We start from the raw sequence: 13,077 nt of genomic DNA on the forward strand, positions 1-13,077 counted from the left end.
TTTCTGTGTATGATGTTGTCATTTTAGAGTGATGAGAGTGTTCGAGTAAGATCCCTGTGCCTAACAAATAATATTACAAGTATATTGTATCTATGGTAAAAGTGACCTTATATGTGGTGCTACATGCTGAACATGTAATCATGAGAACCTGTGTAGAAAATGATGGATTAGAGAGAGATAAAGGGACATAACTGCTCTTAAAATCAAGAAAATTTCCAACTTCACTGTCTACTTCTTTACATACTGTATATGTATAGATCTGAAATATGCTCTAATTAAGTAAACAACTCCCCAACAAGATTTTGAATACCTGTTCTCTTCTTACATTCTATTCTATGCCATCCTAATAGTGAAAACTAAAGATTCATGCAATTCAGTCAAATGTCAAAGGGGAGGTGGCTTGTTTACAAGTACCACCCATAAATGAGAAAATGGTGTTAACTGTGTTTTTTGTGTACAAAACGTCTCTAAAATGACTTATTTCTCTATCTGCAAGTATTTTTTCATAAATATGTATCATGGTGCTGAGAAGAAATGTGATCTACTGTACCTGAGACCTGCCAATCAGTACAATTTGTTAATTACATGTAGAACATGTAAAACTACATGTCATCTATGTAAAAAGAATACACAGTATATGAAGTACCCCAAATAACATTATTTTAACCACTAAGCTTATTTACATGTACTTACATGTCACTATGATACTTGACCAGATTCTGGTTTTCCATAGTACTAAAGCATAGCTTACCCCCCTTGACTCTGTTGTCTACCATTGTGACACTAATGTGATACATCTATTGAAATAAGGGGTTGTATTACATATCTAATACATTTATCTTGATAATATTAATGAAATTGACTGAATTCCATGGGTTTCAAAAAATGCCATTCTCTTAAAGGTGGCAGGGGACAGTTTCTTTGGTTTTGAAACATGTGGATAGGGGGTATACACCAAAGTCAGATTATGACAGACTAATGAAAAATCATATTTCCCTTTTATGTCAATACTTGTATTTCATATTAGTGTAGTTAATAAATTATGACCCTAAATTACATGTAATCTATAAATACTGGTGCTGGTGCACAAAACATGCTCTGAGCAGGTTCCCCTTTTTTGCTTTGATTTTCCCTCATTTGGGCTAATCCGCACCACCCCCACACCATCACAGTACCAAACATGGGGATTTAGACACTGTGCACAATCAAGAACCCTATCTGCCCTTCTCAAAAATCTACCTCTCATATGGGGCCATCCACCTTCCCTCACAGCTACAGACCTTTTGCTAGACCCTGCATGTTTTCACCGGAATTTCTTCAGCAACTGACCACGTGTCTTAGTTTCGTATTTGCACCCATCTATATGCTAGGAATCATGGTGACACCTACATGTTGTATATCAACATTTTTACTAAGCACTCAGCTACATTTGACATGCATCCTAAAATTATTGTATACATTTTTACACATGTAATATCACTTCAAATACAGGGTAATTCCATTTTTTGAAAAAGTTGAACGGGCCTATAGTGCGAAACTGTCCCCTGCTACCTATACCGAGGAGAACGAACCGTAATTCCCGCAGAAACAAGACCGGCCACGTTGAAAACTATCCACTCTTCTCATTTCGGGATGCTGAAATGTAAGCAGCGAGCCAGGGAACTCGTGTTCTGGCCAGGAATGAACAAACAAATTGAAGACATCATCAGCAGGTGTTCAGCATGTCTGACACACCGCAACAAGCCGCAGAAGGAACCGATGGTGATTCAACCAATACCGCCGCTACCATGGAGCAAGGTCGGCATCGACTTATTTGAAATCAATGGATGCCATTATCTTATCATGGTAGACTACTACTCAAACTTTATAGAGGTGGCATCACTGAAAAACGACAGACGAGCAGTAACAGTGATCAAGCACATCAAGGAGAATATAGCACGCTATGAAATCAAATATTATTTTAGCACTATTAATTCAGCTAATGTTTACCACCATAACTAAAGGGTCCTTTCATCGTTCAAATGTTTATATATCCGTCAATTACAGTTTAACATTATAAATTTATACACTATCTTTTTAGCACTGTAACATTAACAAATATTTACTACCATAAACAAAAAGGTTCTTATCGTACAGTGTATATGCTTTCATCGTTCTAATGTTTATACTAAATCCGTCAATTACAGTTTAACATTATATTTTATACGCAATCTTTAGCACTGTAACGTTAACAAATATTTACTACCATAACTAAAAGTTTCTTAACGTATATACTTACAAAACCGTACAACATCTAATTTTACAAACATCAATAATTATTATATTAAACTTAATCTTACAGCATTATAATAAATTTTTGGACTTCGTTAACGTATGGTCTCCGTGGCCGAGTGGTTAGAGCGTCGGGTTCAAAATCACAAGGTATACCGGCGTGAGTTCGAGTCCTGCTTCCGCACATAAATGAATTTTTAACAAAATTTTTTTCTCTCTTTCTTTCTTTCCCTCTTTTTTCTCTCTATATGAATATGGATATGGATTACAATTATTATTATATTATATGTATATATCTGTGCATATGTAAATGTATGTTTATGTGTTTATATGTAAAATATTATGCTATAATATCACGGGTATATATTTTTTAAAATCAATTATTATAGCCATTAATATAGTCATAATTTAATCTATGTCATACTAATTTGTTATATGAACTAACTCACTAACCTTTTTACTTTATTATTTTATTACGATATACATCTTTAGTTTACATACATAATACATACTATCGAATAAGAGTTAGGGAGCCATGTCGTGCTATAAGCTGGATCTAGCTACAGAAACATGGTACAGGGTATGAGGTGTAGCACCTGATGACGACCTCAAAATTCTTGCCTAATGACGATCTCAAAATTGTTGTATGGCAAAATTTATAATTAATAACTAATAACTAGTAGCACTCTATTATCAAAATTTTCTTTGGCGACCCTACCCTAATTCTTTTCAGTATATATTTTAGTTATTTCACATGTATATACATACCTACATGTACATCCCTATTACTATTACCTGTTACTAATATTACTAATTATTACTAATTATTACCTTCTATTAAAATCCAAATCCAAATAAATATTAAATATTCTGTTATTTATAAAATATAATATATTAAACATAAATTATTATTATAATTAGATCTATTAAATAAATCAAATCAAATAAAAATTATTATATTAAATTTTCTTTATCAATTTTATTAATCATTTATAAGTTACTTCTTTATTTGATTATAATGTATGACATATGACCACATGTATGTGTCCGGCCATCAAAAGACAGTACCACAGTCATTAGACGTGTTGGTACACGATGGTCCTTATTTATTTATATTTATTTATTTTTAAACCATGGGACAACCCATACGTCCCATACGGAGCATATGTATGTTACTACAACACACTTCAACTTCACTACGTTGGTGCATTTGGGAGGTGTTGGAGGGTGAGGCTGGATCGCAATGAGATGGATAGTATTATGGCAGATAATACAGTCACCATTCGGTTAACGATATATAGTTAACCAATCCTACGAATATCAAACAAACAAATCATGGACACGTTGATAAGTGATAACGGACCGCAGTACACCAGCGCAGAATTTGCCAAATTTACATCAGCATATGGAATTTTGCACATAACGTCATCACCGTTACACCAGCAACCCAACGGTCTTGCGGAAAGAGCAGTACAAACTGTGAAAAATATAATCCACAAATGTCAGGAAACAGGAGACGACGTGTATCTCAGTTTGCTAGATCTTCGTAATACACCAAGAGACAATGACACAGGATCGCCATCACAGCGCCTAATGGGACGGCGAGCCAAAACTAGACTACCGATCACAACTAAACTGCGTCAACCATCATACATTGCGCCAGAAACCGTTACGTCAAAACTCATGGACTATCGGTCAAAACAGAAACAATATTATGATCAAGGCACAAAGAAACGCGAAGAGCTCAAACCTGGAGACTCAGTAAGAATAAAAACACCGGGAGGATGGAAACCCGCAGAGTTTGTAGGTCCTGCAAATTACCCACGTTCTTATGTAGTGAAAGCAGGTAACAGCGGAAGAGAATACCGTAGAAACTCAAGTATGCTGATGAAAACGCGAGAAGATTCAATCGTGGTTCGACCAAATGACCAACCACAAATGCGAGAAGATCCAATCATGGTTCAACCAGACAACAAACGACAATTAACAGTACCGATCGGTGGGTCAAAACCCAATCAATATGGCAGCACACTTGCTACTGCAAAATGAATTCCAGTCAGCAACACGCCACGACAACCAAAATCAGCAGGGACACAACCTCCGAGCAAACCGATGGACAAAACACCAATCATAGACTCATCCATTCAGTCACGGTCTGGAAGGCTATTGCGTCGACCAGCTTACTTGTCCGACTACACCAAGTGAAACAGTGTTGCAGTGTTGTTAGTGAAATTCTAGTCACATGTGGAAAGGCCATAATAATGCCTATGTGATGCATTAGTGAGAAATCCTAGAAAAGTACCTAGTCATTATCATGTTATCTAGGCATTATGTTGAAATGTGAATGTACTGTATAAACCTTCAGTTAGTTTGTTATATTTCAAAGTTGATGGTATCGGAAAGTCAAAGGAAAAATATATCTATTTCTCTTTTGTTTAGTAGCCTATGTAGATTCATGGTGAACTTTCAAAGGTATAAGACTCTTCACACTTGGACAGTAAATTGTAATCTCAGATTAATATTGAGTAATTTAATTATCCATTGTACATCACTTTAATTCAAAGGAAAGGGGAAGTAATATACTGAATTAGAGTTATCCTTCTTGAAATGTTGGTATTGTATTGCGCATGTTTGGTATCAATAAAGACTTCCTGTTTACCACGATGGCTGCCTCCATCATAATATTACACTGAGGACCTACTCTAACCCGGATCCCCCACAGGACCAGATTTAACGACAACGAAAATTTCAGTAAAATGATACATGTAACAAACAATACATCAATTACTGCAGTGTGTCGTCCGTGTAGCATTATAGTGTGTAACGCGCTCGGTTCTCACCGCTGCAAGTCGAGTTCGATTCATGTGATCGGCAGTGGTTCTATGTGAGAGGGTATGGTGGTCGCTCGCTCGGACATATGGGTTTCCTCCAGATACCCCTCTTTCCTCCCAAAGAAATACCCCAGCGACAATTAACATCACACAAGTCGGTAAATAGCTAGTGTATATATAGGCTATAGCTAATGTTCCTTGTTGTTACGTCCGACTTCGAAAATAAAGACTATTATTATTATCCGATGAATTTACAGGAAAGTTCTGAAATTTTAGAGACTATTTTGTGTTTTAGCAATATTTGTAACTGAAGGAGGAACAGACAACACTCCACAAGTCTTTTTTCTTTTTAAAGAAAGTAGGTCAAGGTCACAAAATGAAATATGATTGTATCACAAGGTTGTCTTGTCATAAAGAATCTATATACAAACAAAAAGCTTATGGGCAACATCGCTCACGTGAGTGAACTTGGTCAATATTTAAAGATTTTCCCTGAAAACAATGTATTCCCATATAAAACTTTGATCTCTGTTGTACCCTCCCCCCCCCCTCCCCCCAGGGGGGGGGGGGGGGGGCATGATTTTTACAAACTTGAATCTGCACTATGCAGGAAGCTTTCATTCAAATGAAAACATTTCTGGCCCAGTGGTTCTTGAGAAGGTTTCCCCTATATAGTTGTATGTAAAACGTTGATCCTCTATTGTGGCCCCATCCTACCCCCGGGGACTAGGCTAGTGACATGGTCACAAAAACATGAGCATATTACACCAATTCTCATATCGCTTCACTGGTTACCTGTGACATATCGAACGAAATATTTAAACTCCTGTTGTATACTTTCAAGGCTCTACATGGATTAGCTCCTGCATACATCCAGGAACTTGTTCAAGTCTGCCATCCACATCGAACACTTTGTTCTGCGGATTCGTTATATACCTTCTAAAGTCACGCGCTTGTACTACATGTGAATGTATGGCGAGAGACTGTTTGATGTTTCTTCATCTCTATGGAACTGCCTCCCGTTGAATATTCGTGTTCATTAGCTGGGTTTTTTTTAAAAAACAAACTTAAAACATATCTTTTTAAACTTGCATTTACTAGTCTGTAATTGGGTATTTATGAATAGTTATTTTAAAAAATAATTAAAAAATACATAAAATTAAAAAAAAATAATTTAAAACCACCTTAGTTTTAGTATTATTACATGCCTTTTTCTATGTATTTATTGTTCTTTGTTTGTTTTGGGGTTTTGGTGGGGTTTTTTTGGGTTGTTTTTTTACCATTTAAAGCACATTAGAGTAATTGTCTTAATTAGATAAAGCACTATATATAAAAGTATAATAATGATAATTATTATTTCAACAAACTTGAACCTGCACTACGTCATAAAGCTGTTATATAAGTACCTTCTTGGCCCAGTGGTTCTTAAGAAGATTTTTAATGATTTCCTCTATATGTTTGTATGTAAAAGTTTGATTCCGTATTGTGGCCCCATCCTATCCCCGGAGGCCATGATTTTAACAAACTTGAATCTGTACTATGCCAGGAAGCTGTCATGTAAAGAGGTATAGCACATTTGCTGACGATATGGCCGACTCGGAAATCTAAATGGAAAACGCCGGTTTCCAATAATAGACTGGCGTGTTATATTTGAATATAAGGCCAACGTTTTTGATGTTTCGTTAATGGAGATATATAACTGCCGCAGTTTAGCATTACTGACATTTATATGAGTCGTTCTTTACTTAATAAACCATTTCCCTATTTGAAATGATGAACAGTACAATATTTTCATAGATCTGTGCATTCATATTACACAACAACCCTTTTACATATGGCATTACTTAACTCACTGTTCTGACATGACTGCAGCGCCTTTAATAGATGTCATCAGTTCATTTGCCTTTGGTTGATAATTCGAGTGTTTAGCTTTGCCTAAATATCGTATGACAGTTGCTACATGAGTTTTTAAATTTTCTTTTGAGAAGTCAAACTGTATAACAGTTCTTTTCCTCCCTTGACCTATTTTTACTTATTACATGCTGTGCATTTGTGTCCTTTTTCTTGTAGTATTTGTTTAACTTTTCGTCAGCCACATTACGGTTTGAAAATCCCGTGCACACAGGAGCATGTTAGTGAAAACAAACGGAACTACAATGATCTCGGAATGAATTCCCTTTCTTTAAGTCGTAACTTGCAAATATTAGAAGTTATGATGAAAATGACTAATATTTGTTATAATATATGTATCACATTTAAAACACACACACACACCCCTTCAAGAAAAGACCCACAAAAAATGAAAAGCAAAAGAAAGAAAAAAGAAGAAGAAATAAAAAAAAAGAGGAAAATATTGGACTTGAACTCGGAATGTATGGTTAAAGTGTAAGACAAGATTACCGAGCATTTAAACCACTAGGCCACCCACGCATGTGAGTTTAAATGTTTAACGTTTGACAGGCTGCTAAATCTCAAGGTAAAATTTTGAGAACGATTTTTTCATATTTTATCCATTTTCAACAAGAGGGCCACCTTAAACCAAATTTCCTCAAACGGACTTACATACAGTCATAATCAAGTAAAACAACTTCAGTGTTTTATTTCTGGTTTAAGGTGGCCTTTTGCAACAGCTTGCAATTTGTTATGCCCATTACGTTACATCTACTATATATACTCTATATAATCACGGTGATGTTTATGCTTATGAAATAAAGATACTATCAACATATAGATATCTTTATTAAGTAATTTGGGTAAACACAAGTATAAATTGACATTGTATAGCAGAATATTAGTAAAAAATGATATTCAAGAAAAAGGTATCTATGTAGGCGAAATTGCATACCAAGTGCGCTATACCCCTTTGTGTACTTTCCTGGCCCAGTTGTTCTTAAGAAGATTTTGAAAGATTTTTTCTATATATTAGTGTGTAAAATTTCGATTGCCTATTGTGGCACCATCCTAACACCCCCACCCCCATCCCCTCATGATTTTAACAACCTTGAATCTGCACTATGTCAGAAAACTGCCTTGTTAATGTAAACTTCTCTGGCCCAGTGGTTCTTGAGAAGATTTTCCCTATACATTTGTTTGTAAAACTTTAATTCCCTATTGTGGCCCCACCCTACCCCTGGGGGCTATGATTTTAACTAACTTCAATCTACACTATGTTAGGAAGCTTTCATGTTAATTTGAACTTTTCTGGCGTAGTGGTTTTTTAAATTGAATGACCACACCCTATTTTTGCATTTTCATCATCATTATCTCCTCTTTGGAGGGGGCATGGACCTTTATTTGAACAAACTTGAAACCCTCCCCCCCTCCCCAAAGGATGCTTTGTACCAAGTTTGATTGAAATTTGCCCGGTGGTTCTGGATTCTGGAGAAGATGAAAATGTGAAAGTTTGCAGACAGACAACAGAAAAAATCAAAGTACTGAAAGTACTCATGGGAGTTGAACATTGTGGAAATTCAGTTAGAACAGATAGCACTGGAAGGGTAGGGGGATAAATGACTGAATATTATCATGATTTTAGATACAAATCAACTGTTGTTGTTTTTCAAAGCGTTACAACAGCAAACATGGATAACGGAAGGCCCATAGGCCACAACGCTCCTCGAGTAACTGAAGTCGTGTTGTTGTTTTCTAGAATTTCACCCCTTTATATTCTCATGAAAAATGTGACCACATATTATGGCCCAAACATTCAAATCAATATGGTTAGCAATGCCTTGCAGTTATGAAGAAGTTTTTTCCCCTGTATATATACATTCAAGTTTAATCCTAGTTGTAGCTAATTCTAAGGATTCATTACTTGAAAAGGTAGTCCAATATGCTAAACTGTCACCTGAGTATACTACAGTCCTGTAGAGGATCAATGGAATGGTAAATAATTGTATAATAACTCAAAATAAATGAAATGCAAAAAAATTAAAAATCGTCCGGCATCGGAGATGCACAAGCCGAGTTGCTCAAGGAATGGGCATAGAGGGAACCGGCAGAAAAGTTTGCAAGAATTATCAAGCAGGGAGCAAAATTTTGCGTACATAAATTTCAACCGACTTAAATCCTTTGTGACCTTGACCTTTAACCCTTGACCAAAATCAATAGGCTTCTTTGTCTCATCAAGGGCGATAATCCATCTAAGTTTAATTGAGATCCTATAATGTGTTAAAAAATTATAGTGCAGAAAACAAAATTTTCTCCAAATTTCAGTCTATTTATAGCCACTGTGACTTTGACCTTTGACCTTGTGACCCCGGAATCGATAGGCTTCTTGTCTTACTGCAAACTTCCACCAGAGTTCGTTTGCTCACAAACCAAACTCTTCCACTTAGGCATTATGGGATAGCGATTTCTTAGGCCGCGTATACTGTGACGTCACTGTAGAATGACGAAAAAACATAACGTCAAACGTAACCAACTTTCAAAACAAGAACGTAAACATCAAATTCATTACTTTACACAATAATTTGAACAGAGTATCCCTACTTTTTAATGATCTTTTGATCATTTTATGTTTAAAATAAAATCCATACTTTTATATTAATGCTTTTAATATTAATATCTTCAGACTTTTAACTGCGAACTACTTCTTTAGTGTAATTTGTCTGCGTGATAATCGCGGACTCACAATATACAAATCTGTATATTGTGGTGCGTCACATAGGAGAGGTCTATTCGTAGGCACTGTGACGTAATGAGGCCTCGACGGGGAGTTTGGTCTTACTGAGGGTGACAATCGATCTAAGTTTGATTGAGATCCTATATTTCGTTCAAGAGCTATGGTGTGGAAAACAAAATTTTCTCCAAATTTCAGTCTATTTATAGCCACTGTGACTTTGACCTTTCACCTTGTGACCCCGAAATCGATAGGCTTCTTGTCTTACTGAGGGTGACAATCGATCTAAGTTTGATTGAGATCCTATATTTCGTTCAAGAGCTATGGTGTGGAAAACAAAATTTTCTCCAAATTTCAGTCTATTTATAGGCAGTGACCTTGACCTTTGACCTAGTGACCCCAGAATCGATAGGCTTCCTGGTCTTACTGAGGGTGACAATCCATCTAAGTTTGACTGAGATCGTATGATTCGTTCAAGAGCTATGGTGCGGAAAACAAAATTTTCTTCAAATTTCAGTCTATTTATAGCCACTGTGACCTTGACCTTTGACCTAGTGACCCCAGAATCGATAGGCTTCCTCATCTTACTGAGGGTGACAATCCATCTAAGTTTGAATGAGATCCTATAATTTGCTCAAGAGCTATGGTGCGGAAATGAAATGTTGATGCGTGCCCGCCTGCTCGCCCAAAGGCACTTCATCAGATCATAAGCCGAGTTCGACTTCATCGCAACTCCGCTAAAAATGAAACACTAGTCAAATAATGTTATTTATTGCCAAGGTATTTGGGATATTATACTGTGGCTCAAACAGGGGGTGAATGAACCTGACAGTATGGGAAACATATAGTGGAATCAGACTTGTGATGCTGGAAATCTATAGTGATTAATAAACTATACATGTACAAGATCTGTAGACAAATAAACTGTAGACAAATAAACAATGTGTTTTGACCAGAGCAATTTCCAATCCTTTTTGCAGCATAAATTCAACATTGTGGCAACTGGGTTAAACTTTGATAGTGAAGTAATACATGGCAGCACCTTATCCCATGCTCTTAAAATTTCTGTTTGACACACACTCATGACATCCACTCAAACATTACAGAGTGCAGCAAAATCCCATTGTAATAGGGGATTCAAAATGGATAACTGGTACAAAATATGGTACATACTATTCGAAAAGGATAATGAATTTGACATATTGATGTTTTGGAAAAGGAAATTCTGACATCGGGGCTCTAAGCGTTTTCAAACATTGTCATTTGATAAAAGTGTTCTACATTTTTAAAAATAGAGATTAATATGTCTTTACATACATAGGTGAGAAAGTTTCCATTATTCCTAGCCGAGACATACCATGTATGCGCAAAAAATTCATAAACAAATATCAAAATACTCACGTAGAAAATGTGGACCTTACCGTCATCAAGCGCAGCGAAACACTCCATTTCGAGATTTTCGCCGACGAAAGCTCGGTAACAGTAATGAATAAGGTACACTCATTTTGTATCTATTTTGTGACTTTCTTTATTAAAAGGAACAGTTCTCTAATGTGTAACGTGCAATTACTACGTAATTCAATAACTTGAAGCATGAAGCAGTTTCACTTTGCAACCGGATATAAGAAATTTTATTTCGTATTCCGATCCCGATCGAAAGTTGTTGACTGGGAATGACGTGTTTTAATTCAATATACATGTAACATCAAGCATTTTTTATATCACATTAAAAAAAAAACCCAAATATATAGATCTACACATACACAATGTTGTAGAGTTATTTCTTGTAAATTTTCTGAGGTTTCGCACCATATTCGATATTTCGCGCCACGGTGTCAATAGTTCTTGTGTGCAGTTGTCGTTCGTTTCCCTATCAATGTTTATAGGTGACGCTGCGCTACAAACGACAATTTTCAACCTTATCTTTTATTTTTCTATGTATATCAGTACCAATTTGATCGAAATCTTGTATTCAAATTGATTTGAATACAATGTCACTGCATTTACTTACATGTCAATTATCAAAATTAGATGAATTCAGAAAAGTTACATGGATTATTTAATGGCGGATGTTTATAAAAGTTTATGTTGATTTACCTAGGAGTAAATCAGCTGACACAGAACCCCCGCTGACGACCACTATACAAATCAATACAAATTACTGCGCAGAAAAGTGCGTGATGACCCAGGGAGATTGAACATAGTTCAACTCCCAAAAAAGGTGAGCAGGCCTAGAGGTTGTAAAACTTTTACTGTACCCGTACTCATAGCCATCCATGTTTGTTTTGAGTACAACTCTGAACAAGCTTCGAAGCATACTGCTGTCGTAAAATGGCTGAAATATTGCCAAAAAGGCATACTACCGTAATCAATCAATCCAATGCATACTTGAACAATCTTAAGCATGTACTCCATTTGAATATTATGAAAATGACTTTATAAAAGTTTTGTAAACTTCACTTTTAAGCTTGAGTACGATTTAGAGCACGTAATTCAAGTTTGAGTATGAAAATGAGCTCAAGGTTTATGATATAAACTCCAGGCCAGAATAGCTCACTAAAATTTTCAAGTGGGCTAAAAAAAAAAGCATATTATCAAAATTGATCTGAATTGTACCTGATAAAAACTCCATTTGAGATATGCAGTTACTTTTTTCCAACAGTATTTTAAGACGTAAAATATTCATAAAACAACTTACAAAAGATAATGGACCGATCGCCCAGTGGTAAGAACGTTCCCTTTGTGACTGAGAGGTCATGAGTTCGAATCCTACTCATGCCTTGCTTGCATCACACACAAGATGAAAAATAGATTGCAATGGTTCTTTCGCCATATAAATGAGAGTCGCTGGTCAAATGCTAGAAACTATTTACATTGTAATTGTGTTCAGAATTAACTTGTAAATTGAAAAAAAAAATGCTTTAAACGAAACTTTTATATCTCTGTATCTCCCATGTATATGTACCTTGACAACTGATATTCAAATGCTTGCTTACCATTAGAAATACCTTAGTAATTCTAAACAATAAAAATGGAAAAATAAAATTTGAAAATTTTCATCTCAAATTGTGTCCATGCCCCTATAACTTCTTTTTCTTCTTAGACTCTCAACACACTTAACAATACGTATGTCTTGGAAACGATCCTAACAAATGAATAATTCGCACACAATCAATGGGTAATTTTCCTCCAGCAGATTCATTAACGTTCGATGGGAATATTTCAATCCTTTTCTTCCAAATGGTTGTACTCACTCGTTCAGTACCTTTGTGTACAGTGTGATCAACTCTTTAATCTCTCTTGAGATGCCTAAAGCAGGAAGAACAAGTGTGCTGTTATTCATAAAAAATGAAA

General features: G+C 35.7%; 1 protein-coding gene across 1 annotated transcript; it reads left to right on the forward strand.

Annotated features, from left to right (window-relative positions):
• Positions 1 to 3,606: 3,606 nt before the first annotated feature.
• LOC130053652 (uncharacterized) lies at positions 3,607 to 4,320 on the forward strand. The gene has a single exon (XM_056161031.1). It carries the CDS (start codon positions 3,607 to 3,609, stop codon positions 4,318 to 4,320), a length of 714 nt encoding a protein of 237 aa, XP_056017006.1.
• Positions 4,321 to 13,077: the final 8,757 nt, after the last annotated feature.

The sequence above is a fragment of the Ostrea edulis genome, chromosome 3 (genome assembly GCF_947568905.1).
Source record: "Ostrea edulis chromosome 3, xbOstEdul1.1, whole genome shotgun sequence".
NCBI classification, from domain to species: domain Eukaryota; kingdom Metazoa; phylum Mollusca; class Bivalvia; order Ostreida; family Ostreidae; genus Ostrea; species Ostrea edulis.